Source organism: Solanum lycopersicum, chromosome 5, assembly GCF_036512215.1.
Source record: "Solanum lycopersicum chromosome 5, SLM_r2.1".
Classification (NCBI taxonomy): domain Eukaryota; kingdom Viridiplantae; phylum Streptophyta; class Magnoliopsida; order Solanales; family Solanaceae; genus Solanum; species Solanum lycopersicum.
The window spans coordinates 15,926,075-15,950,256 of NC_090804.1; the positions used below are offsets into that span (position 1 = coordinate 15,926,075).

The window sequence follows — 24,182 nt, forward strand, 5'->3', positions numbered from 1 at the left end:
AAACCAGGGTAGTGAGGTTTCAGTTTCCAAATGAGATAGGGTATAAATGGGCAGGGCGTGGACCAATCGAACAAAGCCATATAACTTCAAATCTTAAGGCCAACAATATGTTATCTAAGGGGTTAGATATACTCCTCCTAAGGCTGGTTTTGTTTAAGAAACTCTATGTTTTAGTGCAATAGTCAACTTGGTATTGTAAGTCCAAAATTGTATGTTTAATAATTGCACTATGTGAGTTAAAATGAATTCATGTTTGCATGTCATGTTGTTGTTTTTGTATAGAGTGGACATGATTCTTTTTTTTATTTTTTGTGTTGCATGAAATATGAGGTGCATCAATTTAGTTTGATTGAAAAGAAAGTTCCTCAATCTCAAATATGAAGCTTCAGATAAGATTGAGTAATATGCACTATCTAGAGTAAGTGTGAAACAGAAATTCACGAAAAGTAAAGTCTCAAGTATGTTAAAATATTTTTGAAAATCACCCTCTTTATTTTAAAATAATTTTTAGTGTCATTCAGGGATGAATGTTCCTAAGGGGGGGGGGGGGGGGGGGGATAATGTAACAACCCTAAAAATGGATATGTTAAGTAATGCTTAATATCTCTAAAATTCCTATGATTAGACCGGGTTAACAGGGATTGATGCGCGTAGAACCAAACCTCTAAACCCTTTCGACACACAATTCAACTAACTTAGGGAGTAATTTGAGCTAGGAAAGGTTGGGTCCAGCTATGTAGGGCACCCGAATATGAACATCTATTCGGATGAGTCTTTGCCGGACTTAAGAAGGGGAAATCTTAAGTTTGGAGGGTCTAGGGGTAAAATGATCTTTTTCCAGTATGGAACTATTTCTTTCATTTGATGATCTTAATATTAGATGGTTGATTGTGAACATTTATGAGTTTAAGTAGAATGTTTTATATGAATGTTAAGTAACAAAAAATTCCAATTTTCCACTAAAATTAACCTAGATGAAGTAACGATGATGTATGTAGTCTTGCCTTTAACCTCTAAGAGGTCAACGTCGCAAGTCTCATCTGGAGTCTAGACTCTGTTCGTGACAAGAGGATATTTGTTCTTGATAGTGACTTTATTAAGTTGGCGATAATCAATTCACATTCTAAGGGAACCATGGAGAAATTCTAGGTATAATGAAGCCTTTGTCTAGTAATTCTTTGAGTTGAGCCTTCAACTCTTTCAATTCGGTTGGAGCCATCCGATAAGGATGAATTGAAATGGGATATGTATCCAGTAACAAGTCGATACCAAAATCAATTTTCCGTTCGATAGGAATACCGGGAAGATCATTAGGAAAGACCTTCGAAAATTCCCTCACTGTGTGGATCGACTCAATGGGAGGAATTTCGGAGTTTGAATCTTGGAATCTTACTATATGGTATAAACACCCTTAAGATATCATCCTACAAGCTTTCAATCAAGAAAATATACGACTTCTAGGAATAGAATTTCCCCCCTTCCACTCTAAAGCAAGCTCATTGGGAAACTTACTTCACCACCCTTGTTTTACAATCTATAGAGGCAAAGCAAGCATGCAACCAGTCCATACCCAATATGACATCAAAATCAAACATATCAAGTTCTAATAATTTAACATGAATAAATCTATTGCACATCATTATAGGACAATTTCTATACACCCTTTTTGAAACCACTGACTCACCTACCTTGGTAGTTACTATGAAAGTTTCTTTTAGAATTTCAGGTAAAATCTCAAACTTCTTAACTATCAAGGGAGTAACAAAAGATAATGTAGCACCCGGATCAAGTAAAGCATATACATCAATAGATAAAACTTTAAACATACCGTTCACCGCATCGGGAGAAGTCTCTTGCTCACCCCTTGAGCAAAGTGCATAAAAGCGATTCTTCTTTGGATCACCATTAGAACCACTTGCTTAAACTTGAGCACTACCCTTGTGTTGACCCTTCACATTAGTTCAATCCCTAACCTTGTGACCCGCTCTTGCCACAACCAAAACAATTCCCATTCCAACTAAGCATTCCCCTAAGTGACCCTTTCCACACTTTGCACAAGTAGGCTTCTTGGTTGGTGAACTAGCATCCCTTCCCTTTTTAGGCTTAGGTATAGACACCCTATCATCACGAGCCTTAAAGAACTTGGAAGGAAATTGATTATAGAACCTCTTCTAAAACCTAGGCTTGTCTTGGATATCAAGCCTATCCTTTGAAGAACCACCATCAAAAGATCTTTCCATCTTCTCATCTCTAATCTTTCTCTTAGACATTGCCTCTTCCACTTGTTGAGCATGAACCATGAGACAAGAAATTTTCATATTGTCATGTAGCATAGACTAATGACACTCTTCTTGAAAGTCATCCAACACTCCCATCACAAAGCAGCTCATTTCATCCCTAGGATCGTAAACCAAAGAATGAGTATATTTTGACAATTGAGTTTATTTCAAAGAGTATTCAAGTACACTCATACCTCCTTGGTAAATGTTGATGAAATCCACCACCTTGGCTTCCCTATTCTCCCTAAAAAAAGAATCTATCAATAAAAGCCTTCTTTAACACCTCCCAAGTCACTGGTCCACCCCTTAACGGCCTATTGTTCCTCCATTGAACAAAGTGTGGGCCACACCTTTGAGCTATCAAGTGGCCAACTCTGCTTTCTCACTTGTAGTCAACCTCATAGCGTAGAGGATCTTGTAGATTTCTCAATGAACTCATGGGAGTCTTCTTCAACCTTGGACCCATAGAAAGTAGGGGGATTCATTATAGTGAAATCCTTTAGACTGGAAGACATGGTAGCAACTTGTTGGTTTGCTCGGGGTACAACCTCCCGATTATCTTTGGCCTTCTGGATTGAGCTTGGATAGTAGAGGCTTGTGCTTGAGTAATGATGGCTTGGACCATTTTGAAAAGAGCAGCCCGGATGGCACCATCCGTCGAAGGAGTATGGACCGGAGCTTGGTCATCATTAACATCTTCTTTAAGAGGAGGAACTTGATCGCCATTGGGAGGAACTCCCGCATTGGCAGTCTCTTCTTTAAGTCTTCTTGTCACGTTCCTTCGTGTATTCATTGCCTATAATCACAATAATAGGATTAGATGCTAAAAGCACATAGAGCTAACACTCTAAAGGCACGATACTGGACTTCCAACAAAGTGAGAGTTTCCGAAGAATCACATAGATTCCTATTCATAAGTGTGACGTGCTTCACATTTATAAATACGAACCAATATCGACGTGGTTGAGAGAGACATCGACTCAAAGATATTTAACCTCATTCTCTAATACCAAGTTTGTCATATCGAGGAAGCACCCCCTAGACGTAACCGGCGTCGTCATCCTCTTTGAGGACTAATAATCTCTTAGCATACATCATTACATTCATATGTCAAAATAAGCAAAAATTTAAAACATTTTACTACTTCTACATTGAGATTTACATAGACCTCTACATACACATAATATAGTTACATCGAGTATACATAGACCTTTCGTATATGAAGATTACTTAGTCTTTTACTTTTATTGCACATAGATATATAGAATATAACATAGTCTTAAATAGTCATCTCCTCTCATAACCATCTAATAAGAGTATAACAATTTAGGCCTAGCCCATACATCAATACAATAAGACCACATATACGTCATATAATGTTTAATATTTAAATGAAAACGAAAGAACATAAGATTCTTAAAAACTAAAGCAACATCATAAGCTTGATAGTGGCATTGCCCTTGGAAAGCGTTGACCTACCCAACTTGGATGATTGAGAATTCCAAGTTTCTTCAAAGTCGTCTCCAAAAGCCCTTCAACGACCAAAACCTAAATCGTTGGGGAAAAGGAAGAAATGGGTTAGTACACCACTTGTATCAAGTATGAGACCATATGTACATATATCATGAAATCATGCTAAAAAGGACATTTCATTAAGTATGCAATTTACTTTGAAAACCTTTATGCACATTCAATCAACACCATACCAATCAATGAGACATAATCGTTAAGGCATTGGCATATACATCACAAGACCAACAACACCAAGTACAGTCAAGTCAACATGCAAATCAAACAATTGAACACATAATCAAAGTAACCCTATCATGAACTTATAGTAGCAACAAGCATGAATAAGAGCACATTTCAACATAACCAAAGCAAGACCATTACTCATGAACCTCTTTAACTCCACTTGTGCAATAACTAAGCAAAGCCCCATAACTTTACTTAATCAAGTAAACCTAGACAGAACAATAAACAATGTCCAACTTCACATAACATAACATTAAGAATACATAATATCGTATTTTAGCAATATAAACCAAATACATGTTCATAAGAGTAATCGACATCACCTAGTGCCATTAAAATATAAGATCATCATGTACATATCATTTACATTAATAAGCATATACATACAAAAGAACAACCTCCTAAGGCTTCCTTCAAGGAAAACTAATGCATGGCATAGATAGAGTCCCATACCCCTACCTAGGCTAAGTCAAACCTCTTAGTCACCTTAGTTGGTTTATACTTCATTACTTCATCTTAATTTAGGGAACACTTGCCTTAACCGACATAGACCACAAGAGCTAAGTTTGGAATTCAACGTTGTAAACATGATGGAGGTGGTCTACGGGCCAAAGTAAAACTAAACATAAACGTAGCTTTCTAGGTGGATCCACTAGCTAGTCTTCCTATGGGGACAACATAGTTCAAGAACTAAGAGATAGGTACAACCTCTCTACATGTCACTTGGCAATTGGACCCTCTACTATGGGAATCCATAAAATGAGTATCCCTCATAGGGGATTCAACACCTCATGTGGAACTATAGATCTTCCTATATGGTAAGTCAACACCTCCCATTGTCAAGTTCACTCAGTGTTAAGCTAAGTCCATTTTTGAAATGTCTTTAATACCTTTATTAATCATCATAAATTAGTGAAAGTCATATGGTGGAACCCTTGTATAAACATCAACATCATAGCTCAATAAGAATTGCAAGAGTATTGTCTTTTCATTACAATCCATATAAGTGAGGTTAACACATTCACATATAACTTCATAATAAAGAACAATGGTAAATCATCATTATCCTTATAACATTTAAATATTAGAAAAAACCTCAAAATCCATAGTTAAGACATTTTAATTCAAGATCATACCAACCCTATAAATCCTAATACAAGGCATATTCCAATACAACATCATGACTTAATCACAATTAATCATAATTGAAGTAAAGAATAAGGATCACAAGACTTACCAAGTCTCCTTCATAATCCATCATCAAGGTCTTACTGTCAACTCTTAATTCAACCCAATAAGGGTGTAATATCATCACATATTGATAATCAACATGATAACAAGGCGAAATGAATCACTATATCACAATCCACTACTAGTTCATAGCTTAAGATAAAAGACTTAGCTCAAGATCATAATCTAAATCAATTACTCAAGAACTAGCATATTAGGACTCAAATTCATCTTAATCTATTCATAAAATATACAATAACATCATCTAGTAGTAATTCAACCAATAACCAACTTAATTGAACTAACATTACATAATTCATAGCAAGATCATAACCTAGGGTTAAGGAAAATAGGTTATTTTTATAATATATTCATAATATACGAAATAAATCATAAACAAAGTAATTCACAACATTAATTTCGTATTGGATGAAAACTCACTTGAAACCTCATCTTTTGAAATCAATTTGATGGAACCCTTTGAGGAAAGAGGTCTCAAAGGTGAAAGGAATCTCGTACCTTAATAATTAATGAAGATTGATGGAGAAAATTGACCCTTTGCAGACCTTTAACCCACCTCTACCTTGGTCTTCAATGGGGTTTCTTTGGGAGAGAGAAAGAAGAGATAAAGAAGAGAGTTTTGGGTTTGGGAAATTATGAGAACTTAGGTTAGTCTAATTAGATTAGGGGCTTTATATAGGTTGTTAACTAACTTAATTTGACTTCCCCTAAGCCCTAATTAACCTCCTAACTAACCAAATAATTAAATGAATTAAGTTAAAACGTGCAACAAAAACAGGCCCTTACAGACGAGACCCTGACCAATGGTCCTTCTGTGAGACAACCACAGAACCCTCCGTCCTGTTGGTCCATCATTTTGGTCAGAGACTATGCAAAATGACCCTTCAAAGATTCTGTCCAAGTGACCATCGACGGTGTCCATCGACGCCCCATCCATGGCACTTGTCTGTGCACACTGCCTTGGGCAATCCTTTGACCCCAAAATGCGAGGGTCCTCCTCAAGGGCCCTTGGTTGGCCCTTGGGGAGTAGTGCCTGGATGTTTTCACTATGAATTAACGCCAATACATGTTAGACACCCTTACACTAATTTTCATCATTTTTCGACTCCTAAAAGCTAGTCAAATAGCCTAAGGCGCGCTAGCACCTTATTGAACAAATTTCCGAACGTCATGGACATTCTTGGACGTTTTGAGTTCAAAACTTCCTAAATGACTTATATTCATTAAAATAGACCTTAAAACAGTGTCTAAACCTTAGTGTCTAAACCTTATGACGCTCATGTTAGGCTCTAGAACACGTCTTATATTTTTGAAGTGTTACACCCCTTGTATATCATGTCCTTAGCTCATTAGGTATTCCATGAGAATGTTCTTTCATAACAACCCTTCATTTGTGAGATCAACGTATCATAATCATATCATATTAAGGCACACAAGTGGTTCACATTCAACCTTGTATCAACATACCCTTAACATGATCTCACACTTAATATAGTCAAGATATTTCATCATAATCCTTATAGCATCATCTTCTTAATCTAATCACGTATATTACTTCAATTACACAACATCATCACCAAATATAATCCATCATTTTTGAAGTAAAAAGTTCAAAATCACAAACTCTTATCAAGTAGCCTCTATGGCCTTCATCAAGAATATCTCCCTCAATTCATTACAATTATCCAATAACCCACTTATCATCATCATAATATAGTGAATCAAATAATAACATAACCAATTCCAACAACCCTAATCATCTACACGTCCAATTCATCGCTAGGGTTAGGGTAAAGGATTCAATTCATAGATCTAATTGAAATACAATTCACGAAATTGGGAAAAAACCCATCTTTTTGACATCTTTTGAAATCAATTTTGAAGAGCCTCTTGGAAAAAGAAATCCCAAGAGTGAACAGCTTCCATACCTTATGATTCCTTAGAGTTTTATGGAGAAAAGGTGAAGTCTTGAATCCCTAGTTCACCTTGAAGCTTGGTCTTCAATGGGGTCTTGAATAGAGAGAGAAAGTAGAGAAAAGTTGGAGAGAATTTGGGTTTGGAAATTGTGGGGTGTTAGGCTACTTTAATGAGGTTTAGGTCTTATATATTCCCTCAACTAACTTGATTAACCGTCCCTTAACCCCTAACTAATCACCTATCTAATTAACTAATTAATTCACTTAACCAAAAACTAGGCAGCAAAACTGACCCCCATCCTACAAGATATCACTAAAATCACACCATTTTCTCAAGATTTTTCTCATCTACAAGAACATTCGAGTCAGATGAAAGTTTGTTTGATGGAAATATCAAGTCTTCTGATTGTCTGGTTTTATTAGTAGATTGCCTGATGTTTAAATTATTCAGACAAGCCGAGTGTTTTTACTGGTTGCACTTTCCTCGTGAAAAACAAAGGGTTTCACACCCACAATCAAGAAAAAAAATATTTGTTGGATTTTTGTATCTTGTAAGCCAAGTGTTTAAAAGTTACAAATTATAGATTGTTCAAGAGTACAATAGGAAGATGACACAACTCAACAAGTTCATGGACTTATGTATTCTGCCATTAACTAAAATGTATCATTTCTTGCAAATTATTATTTTAGAACCAATGATTAGTAACTTTTCAGTTGAGTTGTGTTCCATTACCATTACCAAAAAAAAATGTTCCAACACAAGTGTTCCAAAAATTAGAAATCACACCATTAATATAGGTGCTGAAGTTGCAAAATATAGTGACAATACCAATAAACTGAGCAGCATGCACTGTAGGTTAAGGCTACTGGAGTAGAAACTAATCAATAGCAACCACCGGATCAAAATAAAGCTCCTTAACCAGTAGGATCTAAAGTAACACTCTGTAGAGGAAGTACCTAATGAAAATACTGGATCATTAGGTAGCAGACTTGTCAACTACCATCGGAGAAGTAATATAACTGAAACAACAAAATCTTGGCCACATTTAAAGAGCTGTTGATTCAGTATAGTGTTACATTATGAAGGAAATGACAACAGGTCATTCCAAATTATGAGCAAATTCAACTGCAAGCGAAAGAAAGTTGAAGAACAATGTTTTCTTTTGAACTACAATGGCAAGTATAAAACATTATGTTTCTCTAAATAGAAACAAATTAAGCATGCATCAGACGAAACATGAAAAACTGCATAAATCTCAGCAAAGTAAAAAAAGAACGCGAAGTCACTAAATTGTTTCTATATAAGTCTTGGAGGACAAAGTTATCAGAACATATGCAGTGAATCAACTGCATCAAAACTGACATAGACACTACCATAACAAAAGAAAGAGGAAACAAGGGGTTCTTCCTGCAAACTTACTAATAACTAGATACTGCCAGGGCAGTCGGCTAATTAAACCATACAAGTGATGCGCACACGCACAAAGAGCAGCAGCCTGCCCCAAAATTGGGAAGAGATAGGTGTAGTTGCACCAAACTTCACTCTCATACAGGAAATAATCAAGACATGAAGAGAACTGTAAGCAAGTTCTAAAGTAACTTTGTAAACAATTTCGGGGAAACGTAACAGAGTAATTGTTAATGCACAAGAACATCGAGTTATTACAGTTTTCACTTAGAAAGTTTTCAAGTATAGCAAATGTCTCCTACTGAAACGGCGAGAGCTGAACCCTCTTCTCCTCCAAGCTTGCAACATTACTTCAGGGTGAAGAATCCTTTTTACCCTCTGCGTGAAAGCAGAGAGGGAGAGGGCCAAGTGCATCAAGAGTTGCCAAACTCCACAAATCACCTGTACATTCTATCCTTCAAGCTTTTATCCGAGTTTACAGAAAGAGCATAAAAAATAAAGCTCTTTGAATGGAAAACCTTAGAAGAGTGACCAATAACCCCGTTTCTTTCAGACATAATACACGGTAAAGTAAGATAACACCCATCACATAGAAGGAAAAGGATAAAGAAACCCATGTTTCCCTTCAATGAAGCAAAAGAAAGAAGTGAGACAACGAAAAGAAACAGGGAAGGATGGTGGGAGAAATGGGGGTGAGGTGGGGTGGGGGTGAGGGTGGAGGTGGGAAGAGTTATTAGGACGAAGAGGGGAACCTTAGGCCTTAAAAAGACCCCTAACATATATGCATACTCTTGCTCCAGCCTTCTATGTTCTCCTGGACTGATGCTGAAGCAGAACATGTTCTGGCAAAGAGAAGCCAGAAAGTAACCTTGAGACCTACAGATGTACAACTGCACTAGCTATTATGAAATCTTACCATCTCAGCTAACAGCTTACAGATTCGGGATCTATATGTCCACTGCTTCCACCATGAGAACTGAATCCAGTAACAGGCATAGACCGCTGAGCGAAATTCAACAACAGCTTCTTTTGGTGGTCATTTGTATGTGGAAGACTAGCACGTAAAAGTTCCACAGGCATTTCTCTGCTTACCGCTCTTGCAGCCTCTGCACCAATAATTTCAGCATCCGGCTGGGATTGTGCTAGAATCGATTGCATGATACTGTCATACTTGCTCAGACAATACTTTGTAAGTAAACCAAAAAAGGCATCAAAAGATGCCTGCCAAAGGGCAGGATTAGGCATGCTGAAACTGCTAGCAGCCTTAGAATCAGTTAATAGACGAGTGGCCCCTTCAAGAACAGATTTTAAAATAATAGAAGCTCCATCTCCAGCAGGGCTTCCAAGAGGGCGAAGAGGTGGTTGTTCTGAGGAACACACAACAGCAGCAAGACAAGCACTCAGTGAATTAAGGTCCATGAGAGTGACACATTTAGAGACTACTTTTGCAAGATCAGTGATGGTTTCAGCTGCTCCAACATCAGGTGGATGACCGCCAAACAAAAACCTCAAATGGCGGAAAATTGCCATACAAACTATTCTGACAAGCTCATTGCCAGGCAGAAGAAGCTGAAGATACCTTGACATGAGCTTCCGGCCCTTGGGAAGAGACACCAACCATAGAAATACAATGTCATCTTTAGGAGTAAGCCCGACAGAACTTCCACCTTTACCAAGCGGATCAACTAGTTGAAGTGAGGCGGCCATGCCTTCCAGCAGGATCTGTCGCTTCCGCTTGAGCTGAGCACCACAGTCTTGGGGCTGACTAAACTGAAGGAGCCTGTCAATGTCATCTACCTCAGTGAGAAGATAGAAACCATCTTCTATTGTAATTCTAGCTGCCAGCATTGGCTCCTGTTCCAAGGGTCTCTCAGATATCTTCTGGTCAGCACTGCTGTCAATGCAAACAAAGCCTGGTGGATCAACTTCAAGAAGTGGACGAGGCCTGCGGATGGAAGAAAATGACACCCGCCCCTGAGCATCAACATGAAGATGAGGCTGTGATTCTGCACTATTACGTGACCGAGAAGACTGTTCCTTATTTGGACAAAAGCGATATTTTGACCTAGACTCAGCTGCTTTCTTTGCAAGGCGGGCCTGGTGATAGTAGTCATCTACATATGGATCATTGCCATGTGCTGCAGAATGCTGCATTTTCAGGATGCTCTCTATTTCATCACCGGTCATATACTTAGATCGGAACTGTGGCACATTACTTTCACTTTTGTGGCAAGCAGCATCAGAGCCTTGTTTAGAAAAGCGCACATTTTGTCTAACCTTGTGTGATGGCTTAGATCGTGAATCTCTGAAATCTGCCAATCCATACTTACCTAGATGAGATGGTGAAGGGAAGGAATTATACAATTGGGATCTTAGCGCTGAAAAATGAGCTAAAGAAGGCTGAACTGAAAGATGAAGTCTCTGCTGTTGGAGCTGCTGTGGGGACAGTAACTGGGGAGATAGTAAGCTGTTTTGATGAGGAAATTGATGCTGCAAGACACTATCTAAGAGACCAGAATGGTCCCCATGGATGAGTCCTGCATGACTGCTCCACTGGTTTTGCAACCTAGAATTATGAGAAAGACCAGTAGGGTTCAAATGTTGGATGTTTCCACTACCATAGTGAAGCCCATGAGCCAAGCCTGTCAAATGCAGATTAGAGTTCGGCAACGAAGAGAGATTCAGAGAAGAATAGGGAGACTGAGGTCCAGCAGAAAGAGATGACATGTTTTGTCGCGAAAGGCTATGTGGTGAGGGTTGAGATCTACCACCAGGAGGAAAAGAAGTATAAGATGATTTCGGTAGTAAAATGGGTTCACTAGAGTAGTGCTGAAGTTGTTGAGGTTGTGGGGGTTGCTCGGGGTATGAGGATGTTCTATACAATGGTTTTGACTCTGCAAGCACTGCAGAGATATGTGGCTGTGAAGACCATTTTTTGCTTTCCTGGTAACATTCAGTGTCAGATAAATGCTGATCAAACCAATCATGAAAGTCTGCTTCTTTCGCCCAATCAGCTGCAGATGAACCTGCAAATACCAAGTATATATTAGTAGTTATTTTCAACATGCCATTTCATCCTAACTAGAGCATGTCATTAAGAGCAAAATAAAAATGTTAGGATCAAAGAATTTTCAAATACAGAAACATGTAAATCTTCATTACTAGCCAAAAAGAGAAATGTCATGTGAAATGGAACGGAGGGAGAATATTTGAGTCCAACATAATATATCATCAACATAAAGGCAAATAAAAGAAACTCACATTCATGTTTGTCAAATTGAACTAATTCAGAGAGGACTCCAATGAAAATTAGACATTAAACTTCTACTCTCCTAAAACTAATAATTCATGTAACATGGACCCTTTTTGGGCGTGAACATGTCTGTTCCCCTAAAGACATCTCTAAAAGCACATCTTGTGTAACATAGTAATAATACTGCAACATGAGATTGAGAACTGGTAACCAACAATCCAGATGACATTTTATTGAAAGAATGTGTTCACCTCATAGATACAGAATATCGCATACGTAAGTAATCAACAAACTAAGCGTGCCTAAAAAGAGGCACGAGATGGAAAGAGGGTACAAAAGTGTGCCACACGAAAACATGCTCGTCAAACCAATATAGGGGCAGATCCAGCAAGTGGCAGGAGATGCGAAAAGGAAAACACGTGCTAAAAACAGAAAAATTACAACAGGGAAAAACTTCTGATAAGTTGATCTCATTTCAACAAACAACAAAATAGATATGGCTAAAACCTATGTACTTAAAATACTCTACATGTCACCATATAAGAAAACCACCTTTCTGTTTTATTTCTGTGTGTTGTGTGATGTAACTTTTTATGACTATTTTTTAAGAGGGGTGGGGGGTTGTCCTAAGCTTATAAATCATTTCATGAAGTTCATTATCCAAAAATAAAAAATCATTCCATGAAGTTTCTCAAGCTCCCCACTCTAGCAGCCCAAGGCCACATGCCAGGATAGATTTCCATCACAAATCATCCAGAAAGGTGAAGTTTTATTGAAGTATTACTACCACGGGGTCAAATCATTTTTTAATGGTAGTAGCAAGGAAAAAGGATCGCTGATTTTCAGAACCAAAAAAAAAAGGCCAAGACTGATTAAGGCATCTACCATGCACATATAGATAGTCAGTCTCCCAAAGGGAGGACCATTGCTGACCTTAATAATCAAGCACGAAGATGAAACAGATCATCTACAAGGCTATAACTTATTCCTACCAAGGTCTGAGATCAAGTCCCTTCATATTATGTCTGAAAGATCAAAAAATCTAGGATTATTGCCACAACTGTCTGAATTTTAAGGTGCCTACATATGATATCACAGATATTCACAAATCTGGGACTAGTGGCACAAATGAGCATGGGCGGATAAAACAATGAAGGGGCATCATTTCAATCTTAAAGTAGCCTCAAGCAAGTTAACAAGTAAGGTATATTTCAGACAATACAGGAACTAGTCCAGGAGATTTATCAAATATTCAAGAAAAAACATCACGGAAGGACAAAAAATTAATCAATATGTGCACTTACTTTCCCTTGAAAAAGAGCCTGATCCACGGTCACCAATAACACCAGGATGCCTTGGTCCAGTGACATTTCTGTTCAACTGGAGAAAAGGAAAGAAAAGCATTCAGATTGATCTAGTACAAGTAGATATCCAAAGCTCTATAGAGGATGTAAAAAGTCAAGCATGGTTTAGTGCTTTAGATGTTTTTACTCAACAATAGTACGAAATAAAGTTCAAGACATACTGTGTCTCACAGAAAAATACGGGAAAAAGAAAAAGACTCGTGCTAATTGGAAGGTACACGAATAGTAAGTCCAAGTCAAATGGCTCAGAACATCAGGTAATAAAGATGTTGCATCAGCTGACCTTTGAAAATGTCGTTGCTAGATCATCTATGTCCGATAATGAGCCCACCACAGATCCCTGGAAATAAAGCACTGAATTAGAGGCACTAAATAGCAAATAGTGCCAAAGCCAGCAACTTATCGAGGTAATCAGCAAATATAGCATACTTACAACATCGGGGAAAAGTCCACAACAAAAAATGCTTGAAGATCACTCATAGAATAAATGCAAGAAACTTTAAGGGCTCGTTGGTGTGAGCTATTAAAAAAATAGTGATGGAATAAGGAAATAGTGAAGGGATAAAAAAATTATCTTGTTTGGTTGCCATGTTTGGGATAACTTATCCCACCATTTATATCATAGTGATGGAATAAGTTATCCCACATACATGGTGGGATAAGTTATCCCAGGATAACTTATGCTGGGATAACTTGTTTCCAACCAAATGACCCCTAAAGGTTACCAGCCGTGACAAACCATTTATACAGAATAACAGAAAGTGGAGCACATAGTTTTGAAGAGAGAAAGCTAATGTCTAAGGTCTATTTGATGGTGCTGAGATTCACAAATTCTCGAGTCTCCACAAATTTTAACATTTTATTCAAGGACAATACTTAACAAAGGAATAAATCAGTGAAGAAGCCTCGCATCTTTTTCATGAATAGGCCATACACTCTCGTGGCAGCTATAGCATTTTGAAGATTACTCATAATAAGGGATCACATCTTAAGTTAAATTAGATCATTGCCTGGATAACACCATTGTCAAAATCCCAGTGACCACTTAGACTTATGGTGAGCTGCAGAACCGAGGCAGTCTCATCGTTGTAGAGTAGAGGGGGAGGCAGGGGGGGGGGGGATGACTTTTAAAATTAGAAAAGGGGGAGCATTTTAGGGTACTAAGGTGAGAAAGCAAGAAAAGAACGGATCAAGGTGCAGCAGAACTATAAAACATCCTTTCTATTTGATGACTCTGTTGCAAAAAAAATACTCTAGGTCATTTCGTATAAGACTGAAACTATAGTGCTGACTAGACACACGTGAACTGAAAACAAGGATCAATAGTAAAACGCTTAGCAAAACCTAGATCATTTGAATAAATATGTCTCAAATGCACAATAACTTTTAACGAATTTCCCCAAATTCATGGCCTACGGCATGAAAATAATCTCCATATGTTATGATGGATTTCCCCACTTATTGTGAGTTAAACAGGTCCTCATTCGTTCAGTCGCAACAGGAGATCATGTTGATTACAACCCTGTTAACGAAATTCCAAGCCTCAGCACTATTTTATGTCAGGTCCACAGGAAGGATAAGCAGATTATACCTCGTCTTTCTCAAATAAATGATACTCCTGTATCTCGTCATCACCTAATCCACCTCCAACACCCAGATCACTATTGTCTTGTCCGTCCTCTAAACCACCCAATTCAACTTCCTCCGCTATATCTCGCCCAAAAAATGCATATTGTGATGCATCAAAGAGGGCACCATCTGCATCAAAGCCCAAATAAACAGTCAAGTCTACCACATACTTTACACAGTTAAAACATTCAAATCTTGATATTCTTTTCCCATACTAATGACAACATGTAGAACAAGGAAAATTAAAAAAAATAGAATGTAAAGTAAGGTATTGAGAAGAGCAACAGCAAGTACTGCTACAACCAGTGTTTATCGAAAGCAAAATAGCTCTAACGTCCATTGGGACTAAGAGCAAAAAGATAAAAATGTGGTCAACTTAAAACAGCAAACACCCCTACCCCAGCTTTTAACTTTTGGCTTAAAATAAGTTTTTTTTTTTAACTTAAAATAAGTTATTTTGAGTATTGCCAAACAGCTAAATAAGTCAAAACCAGCTTTTAAGTCAGTTTGACCAGCTTTTAAGCTGAGCCAAACAGGCTCTAATAATTATAAGCATGGCTGACATAATATACACAAAGAAAGAAACTAAAAAAAAAATTACAATAAAGTGATAAATCAATTATTTATTGTCGCCTTTTCCGACTGAAATGGCTCATTGGAAAGGGACAGAGTGCCTTAGAACCTTGATAAGACACTAAAGAGCACATTAATCCAGGCAAAATGCTCAACAAGTTTTGAGCTTCGCTCGAGGGCTTACCTTTGACAATAGTGCCTATAACTCACTGCCAAACTAGTAAGGATACAATTACATGAATTTCTTAAATCTCATTCCACTGAATGAAAGCACATTTGAACTCCCGAACCTCCATTCCCAACCCCAACCCCAACGTCCACCACCAAAAAAAAACATACAAATTGTTACACCTCAATCCTAAACTACTAGGGTCAGCCACATAACGGCCTGTCATCCATTTGATCCCAATAGTGATAACTAAAGTAAAACAACGAATCAAACCAAATTTTAAAGCAACAAAACAGAAAGCGAAATCCTCACATCTCAATCTCCAACTAGTTCAGGTCAGCTATATAAATCCACCCTAACTAGCTTCATTTGAACCCATTCCATCCGAACACTCGTAATTAAATTGCATCACATCAGAGCAAATTTTACCCACACCACACCACAACACAAAAAAAGAAAAAAAAACGATCTGAAGATTCAAGAACGAACAAAAAAAAAAAAACAGTGAGCTACGCTACCTGAGATGGAGCCAGAGGAGCTAGTCAAGTCTTTGAAATCTCTGCTATTGGATCTCTCCATAGCACCAACTTCTAACAACCAATTTTTTCTTAGAAAATTGGGGATCCCGCGAAATATAACCCCATATGTACACCGACAAAAAAAGGAGAAAAGGATAAAATTGCACCGAATCAAAGTCCTCTTTTCCTTAAAAACCTGAGATTTCTAGGGTTTTCAAAGAAAGAGACGAAAAGGAGAAGGAGACATAGCGTATTACATAGTCTACGTGTTTGTGTTGGTGTGTGGGGTGGGGAAGTGATGGATAGATATGAAAAGGGAATAGAATGGTACTAGTGTTTTTGTTTTATTTTCTTGAAAGTGAGATTGCAAAGTTGAGGGGGGTCGGATGTATAAGAAAAATAACAAATATGGCATATTTTTGATTTATTTTTACTTGTCACTTATTTCAAAATAAGAAATACCTCTCATTGTGAAAATGGTTTATATATACTATTACCGTTGTACAAATAGTTCGCATATATGTCATTCATCTAACGTAAGTGAAAAAGTTTTAAATTATTTGTATTATTTTAAATTTTTGTAAAGAAAACAAGTATGTATATGATCCTTTTAACAAAGTTCAATGTATATTTTAATCTTTTTCATACAAAAAATTTTTTGTGACTTCTTTGATTATCATTATTCGAGTTTCTTCTTCATTTTTTTCTTTCATTCTTTAGTGTAAAGAAAGAATTTAAAACTAATATTTTTGGGCTATATTTAATTTATTTTTTGTATTTGAAAAAATAATCGGGCATGTATAATAAATTTTACAAGAAAATTAATGAAACATAAATAAATTTGACCATCGAAATAATAAATATAAGGTTGAAACAAAAAAGTTAAAAAAAATTACATGTGAGTTGGATCAAACATAATCCATATGGATTATATTTTTGTAAAAAAAATAATTAAAAAATTTAAATTTAAATTATTTTTTCCACTTCCATTAGAGAAATGTGAGTCATTTGTATAACAGGAGGGGTATATATGAATCACTTTCATAACGAAGGGTATATCACCTCTAAATGATAAAGTTAAGGGATATATAAATTTTTATTTTTACTTGTCCCTTTTGACATATCGAGAAAATACAATATTGTTTTTCAATGTTTTACCCTCACATTAAACATTTATTTTCCAAATCATTTTTCAAGACAACATTTAATAAGGAATAGTTTGCTAAAATACCTATATCAACAATTATTTTCTCAATAGATGTGTCAAGTCAAACTATAAGAAGAAAAAGTGAATGAAACAAGTGTATTAATATTGGTTGTATTACACCTTGTTTGGATGATTGTTACTCATTTTATCGTATTGTATTGTTATTTAAATGCAACGTTTGTTTTAATTGTCAATTACATTCAATTGTATCATATCGTTTAAATTAATGGTAAGCTAACCGATGAAAAGACTAATTTTATGTAATGACAAATTTTTATATAACGATATTTTTCGGCAAAGTGTAAAAGTAATGTTAAATAGAGTATATTAGTAATGCTTGCATTAGTAATAAGGATGACAATGGGGCGGAGCAGGATGGATTTAAAGTTTTGTCTGTCACATCCAAGGAGCACCCCCTGGAAATAACCGGTGTCGTCATCCTCAAAGAGGACTAAGAAATTTTTTATCCACTTCTACATTGAGGTTTACATTGACCTCTCGCTTAAACATAATATATCTACATAGGGAGTTTATATAGATGTTTCGCATAAGAAGCATTACATAGGCTTCTACTTTTTTTTTCCATATACATAATATAGCAATATAATATCATACAAAGTCTAGGATAAGTCTCATATTTAAACCATCTAAATCGAATACAACGTTTGGGCATAACCCTTACTTTACTTTAATAAAAGCCATATATAGGCATATACAACAATTGTCTTCAAATGAAAAAGAAAGAACTAAATGTCTTTAAACTAGAACAACATCAATAGCTATATAATGACATCGTTATCGGAAGGTGAGGACCTACCAAAATTGCAGAATGAGGATCCAAGTTATCTTCAAATGTCCCTTCTAGAAGCTCAACGGCCGAAACCTACATAATTATAGAAACATAAAAATATGGATTAGTACACACTTGTACTAAGTATGGGAATATGCACATGAAACATTTGAAAGAATACATGAGAAAGGGGACATTCGTTCAAAACCGTGCTAAGTTTCTTTGAAAACCCTTATGCACAACTAAGAACCTATTTAAGCCAATAATCACATATTTCTTAAGACAAATATACGACACAAGACCAACATCATCAAGTATAACTAAGTCAACATGTATCATAGCATATTTGAGTACATAACCAAACCAACTCCAACATCAAGATATACAACCAAGCATGTATAAGAGTTCATAACATTATAACATATATAAGACCCTTACTCATAATCCAACATCAAGTCCACAAGTGCAATGACCAAGTAAAGCCTCATAATCTTACTCAACCAAGCAAACTAAATAAATGATGACAAGTAGTGTCTAATTTCATATAACATAGCACCATGCATAGCAATATAGACCAATAGAATGTTCATACACGAAACTAACATAGTATAGGATCATCAACATGTAAAATCAACATATACATAACAATTACTTTATAAAACATAAGAACAACCTTCCAACACTTCCCTCAAGGACAACTAGTGCAATGTATAGGTGGAGTCCCTACCCTTACCTAGACTAAGTCAAACCCCTCAGGTCACCCTAGTTAGTGTTTAGTTTATTACTTCATTTTACTTTCGGGAACACTTTCCTTGACCAACATAGACCACAAGAGCTAAATGTGAATCTAGTGTCATGGAACCCTACATCGAAAAAGGGTGGACTACTTGCCAAAGTAGTACCAAAACATGAACAAAGCATTATAGGTGGATCCACTAGGTAGTATTCCTATGGGCGCAACATAGTTCAAGAACTAGGAAATATACTTGGGACCCTCTTTATGCACATTGAATTATAGTCTTCCATATAATGAGTATCATAGTGAACCTACCTTCCCACATTGGGAAGGGACACACCTCACATCTAGTTCACTCGGTGCTAAGCTAGAGTCCCTTTTTGAAATGTCTTTAAGTCTTTGTTAATCATCATAACTTAGTTTAGGCCATAGGAGACTAACCCCTTGTACATTCATATCATTATCTCATATTTAATTGCATGAGAATGTCCTTTTAATACAACCCTCATATGTGAGATCAACAAATTATCATCATCATGTCATAATAAGGCACATAGGCAATTCATAACCAACCTTATATCATTAAAACTTAATATAATTTTACATCTTCACATAATCAAGACATTTAAATTGCATCATCATACCAACACCTAATTAATACAATCACAACATATACTTTAATTGAACCTCATCACCAAGTACAAGCCATCATAATTGAAGTAAAGGTTTAAGATCACAAAGTCATGCCAATTGTCCTTCAAAAGTCATCATCATTGGTCTTACCCTCAACCAATACAATTTTATCATCAATAGGTGTAATAAAATCATTCAATAGTAATTAATACAATAACTAAGTCAATTACATCAATACTAATCAATTCAACATGAGTTCATAACCTAGGTATGCAAATTTGGGTCAATTCAATCTACTCCACCTACTAGGTTAATTCATCAAGAACTATCATAATTGATCAATAATACATCATTATCTAATAATAATAACCAAGATAAACCATAAAAAATCAATTTAAAAGATCAATTTCGGATTAAAAGAAAGCCATATGAAATTATCTTTTGGAAAGCCAATTCTAGAAGAACACTTTGGGGAAAGCAATCCCAAAGGTAAAAGGATCCCATACCTTTATAATTTTTGAAGATTGATGGTGAAAAGACTATTTCTTGATGCCCTAGAATCCTTAGACCTTTGTATTCTATGGAGTCTTCTTTGGGAGAGAGAAAGTATAGAGAAGGAAAAGCAATTCGTGTTTGGGAAAAGTGATGTTTTAAATGGGGTTTAGTCTAAGGATAGTTTATATAGTTGCTTAACTAATCTAATTAACCAACACTTAAACCATAATTACACCCCTAACTAAATATATTAATTAAATGAATCAATTAAAACTTAACAGGAAAAGTGTAGGCAGGACCTACGATACCACAATCGATGGTCCGTAGGTCAACCTATGCACCCTTCCTCCAACTGTTCTGCAAGTCCATCAATAAGTTCAAAAAGTTGCATTTTGGCCATTTTGGAAAAAATCTAAGTGCTGGTCGATGGAGGCAATCTAAGACCCGTCGATTGTCCTGCGCCTCGTTGCCTACAACTTGTAGGTATACACTGTCTACACTGCCTCATTTGGCAGGTTTGGGTCAAATGCAAGGGTCCTCCCCAAGGACCTCTAGGATGGTTTTTGGGGGAGTTATACCCATACATTTTGACCCTAAACATGTTCAAATACTAGTTAAACACCTTTCCACCAAATTTTATCAATTTCCAACTCTTAAAACCTTGTGAAATAGGCTAAGGCACACTAGCACCTCTTTGACTAGTCTCCGGACATCATGGATGTTTCCTGACGTCTTGACTCTAAAACTTCTTAAATGACTCATAAATATTTTTTTTACCTTAAAAACGGTTTTATGACTCTTAGAAACTCATGTGAGGCTCTAGATTTAGTCTTAAAGTTTCGAAGTGTTACAACGTCGGGCGGGTTTAAGGTTGTGTGCGGCGGGAGGGATGTAGGGCGAGTTGAAGTGGTTTTTAGAAAAACTAATACGGGGATGGACAGGTTGTGGGTTGAATATATATATATATATATATATATATATATATATATATATATATATATCTGTGTGTGTGTGTGTGTTTGTGTGTTCAAACTTGATTTTAATCTTATACATGTTATAAGAGTAATAGAACATTATTTATTAAGATAATTTCTGTAAAGGTACTAAAAATTCAAGATAGTAAATGAAAATGGTTTAGTAAAAAAATAATATAATTTCTTACATGTTTCCTAATTAACCTCTAAAAAGTAAAATTATAAGTCATTTCATATATATACTTGAAAGTCACAACCTTCTTAAAATTCACTCTTTAGAAAAGTCTGAACTCTTTATAAAAGTCATAAATTTTCATAACTCACAATTTTTCACAAAAGTTCCAACTTTCACTGAAGCCACAAATCTTTATTTTGCATTCACACCTTTTAGAATCCAACAATTCCAAGGCATCAATAAAAGAAAGAATAAGCAAATGCAATTGATTTCAATTGCAAATGTGACATTCCTACTTTTGTGCCTCTCCGTCCACAACTCATAACTCTGCAGGAATGGTTATTTTTGTAAGGCTATGGAGAAAAATTAGTTATAGAGAAACTTTGAAAACAACTCAAAGTTGATAAAAGTCCTATGTCGATGTTAGAATAAGAGACCTTGTGTTTGATGTACATGATTGAGTTTACTTGAAAATCTCACTCATGAAGGGAGTAATGAGATTTGAAAAGAAAGGGAAGCTTAGTCCCTAACATGAGCACATATCATATTTTGAGGTGTATTGGTAAAGTTTCTTATGAACTCATTTGCCTAATGACTTGGCGTCGGTATATCCCATTTCCACTTCTCCTTGTTAATGAAATATGTTGGATATATTACATCTAGTGTTCCCTTGGAGGGTTTGGGAGTCGGAGTATTTCTTATGAATTCTGGTTGAGATTTTGGACCGACAAGTGAAGAATCTTACAAATAAGGAAGTTGAATCCTTAAAAGAATTTTATGGAGGAATTAAGGAGGGTATCACTTGAGTGGTCGAGGCCGATATGGATTCCCGTTATCTCATCGTTTTTCCTCCGATCCCACTCTAGTTTTAGGTATTTAGTTCCTCAAGGTCCATCCTTACGTCTTATTCATTCTCTTGTTTATTCATGCATGCATGCTTATGAAATATTTTTTTTAAATGAGGTAACTTGATTGATTTGACTAAGATATATGCATTTGAGAGTGATTTGAATATATACCCTATGAAATGATAGATATTTAAAATATGTTTAAGCTTAGAGTTGATGATGCCTCCTTGGTTATGTGTTGTTGATGAAGTTGTATTCTTTTTTGGTTTTTAGATCTTCCTCTTACCTTTCTTATGATGTCTTGAATTCCATTCATGGACGAATTTTCTAAGGGGGATATTGTTACAACTTGGATTTGGAAGAAAAGGAAAATATAATTTTGGATTAATTTTGGTGTCTTCGGTCTCATCTACAAACCATAAAAGCTTTTATGGGCGATAAATGACAACCGTAGGTGTAGGAGAAATAAATTTTTAAAAACAAGTGTAGTACTTTTTTTATGGTTCACCGGGACGATCCATCATTTCATGTATAGGTCTGGTAGGTCACCCCCTGACTTAAAAAAATTTTAAAGTTAAAAGTTTGTTCTATGATTGGTATGTACGTCCGTAGGAAGACCTATGAGCAGCACATCGGTTCTGTCGAGTGTTGGCCAAATTAAGAGTCTCTGATCACTTTCTTAGGTTGACCAGTACGGTCCATAAGAGGATATACAAACCATAGGTCCAAACCGTAGATGGTGGTCAGTAGTTATTTTTAAGGGCTTTTTAGTTTTATCCCTAATCAAATAATGCCTTAACTATGTCGTTTAAAATTTTACCCTAAACCCTTTATATTGATTCTAAGCCTTAAACGAACTACTTTAATATCATTCTCCAAAATTTCCTAAAACCAACCAAAGTGATTGATATACCGTGGTTTCACGATATTATTAATACTTTTTCTTTAAGTTTAGTGTGTCCAAAAGCCTTTTTGTGCTAATTTTTATATAAGTTTCTTTTTATTTTGCAGGAAATTTGTCCAAAGCTGAATGCGGAGATTTTGAGTGAAGAAATGTAGAAGAGACCACCTACGGAGCTTATGACGGTCCGTCGTGCTTGTGACAGTCCGTAAGTGGCAGCGTAGTGCAGCTGCTGAAGGAAGATGGGGAAGTCTGACCAAGTGTGGGTTACGAAGCTTCTGACGGTCCGTCGTGTCTATGACGGTCCGTCCTTCATGTTCGTCATGAAGTTTAGAGAAGTAATCCCAGTACCCATATTCCAAGAGTTGAAGTGTTTTGGAACGAAGACCCTCGACAGACAGTTGTGCCTATGACGGTCCGTCATACTTGCCATCGAGGGTAATGAAGAAGAGCAGCGGAAGAAATTGCATAAGTATGGGATGACGGAGTCCATGACGGTCTGTCGTGACCATGACGATCCGTCGCGAGGTCCGTCGACCCAGCAGCGTTTTGGCAGATTTCCAGCAAATAGAGTCCTTGTTTAATTAGGTTTTTATTTTTTACAAATAGTTCGAAAAACCTCGTTTTTGAGGTGAGACTCTGTTAGGTTAGACTCCATATAGTAAGGTTAGACTCCGAATAGTTAGACTCTTAGATTATTAGACTTTTGATAATCATTAGACTTTTTGTGAGATTGTTGATTATTTTGAGATTCTTGCAAGTGATTATTGGTGATTAATCAAGCAAACTTTCGGATTTTACTCTTTCTCATTGAAGTAAGTACATGAATTCTTATTTGATATATTTGAATATTGTGATTATGACTATGAGTAACTAAACTCCATAACTAGGGTTGTGGGAACCATAGGCAAATAATGAGATAAAACCTAACTAAAATAACAATTCTAGAATGGTGTCTTGCATGTATTAATAATTCTTTCGCTTAGAAGTCTTTTTAACGGATGGTCAACGTTAGAACTCGCCTTAATGCTACTTGCCGGACCAAGGAGGTAGATAATAGGAAAAGAATTATCAACATAGATTTAGTGTATACTATCTAATAGGCTAGTATTGATTGGTACGAGGTAATAACTTAGTCAAATATCGAATACGATGCTTAATATGAGGTAAAGATAAGGGTTAGGAAAGCAACACACGTAGCTGGACCAAGGTGCGGAGTGAGATTTTCTAGATGCCGGACCAAGGATTTAGAAATACATAACTTATCACTTTGCATGAAAGATACTAGGAAAGAATTGTTATAGTTAG

At 36.3% G+C, this 24,182-nt stretch overlaps 1 protein-coding gene across 4 annotated transcripts; it reads right to left on the reverse strand.

The window, feature by feature from the left end:
* Positions 1–2,256: 2,256 nt before the first annotated feature.
* LOC101257075 (protein PAT1 homolog 1-like) lies at positions 2,257–16,476 on the reverse strand. Of its 4 annotated transcripts, XR_003246835.2 has the most exons (8): positions 16,116–16,439; positions 14,818–14,984; positions 13,510–13,566; positions 13,167–13,242; positions 9,526–11,635; positions 3,759–3,827; positions 2,474–3,075; positions 2,257–2,397 (listed from the first exon to the last, which is right to left on the reverse strand). XR_003246835.2 is itself a non-coding variant. In XM_069297944.1 (6 exons), the coding sequence occupies exons 1-5, from the start codon at positions 16,174–16,176 to the stop codon at positions 9,534–9,536; spliced, it is 2,463 nt and encodes an 820-aa protein (XP_069154045.1). In that variant the 5' UTR covers positions 16,177–16,439; the 3' UTR covers positions 3,538–3,827; positions 9,526–9,533. The 4 variants fall into 4 exon arrangements, 3 of the variants coding, with proteins under 3 accessions (XP_069154045.1, XP_004239250.2, XP_010321026.2); XM_069297944.1 differs by lacking the exons at positions 2,257–2,397; positions 2,474–3,075 and having other exon boundaries at positions 3,538–3,827; XM_004239202.5 differs by lacking the exons at positions 2,257–2,397; positions 2,474–3,075; positions 3,759–3,827 and adding an exon at positions 8,782–9,451.
* Between the last annotated feature and the right edge of the window lie 7,706 nt (positions 16,477–24,182).

Coding starts and splice junctions, on each gene's coding strand:
- LOC101257075 (XM_069297944.1), bottom strand. CDS start 16,176: ATGGAGAGATCCAATAGCAGAGATTTCAAAGACTTGACTAGCTCCTCT. Junction 13,243..13,509: donor TAGCAACGACATTTTCAAAG/GTCAGCTGATGC, acceptor CCTTTTCTCCAG/TTGAACAGAAATGTCACTGG. Junction 11,636..13,166: donor AGGCTCTTTTTCAAGGGAAA/GTAAGTGCACAT, acceptor TGGTATTTGCAG/GTTCATCTGCAGCTGATTGG.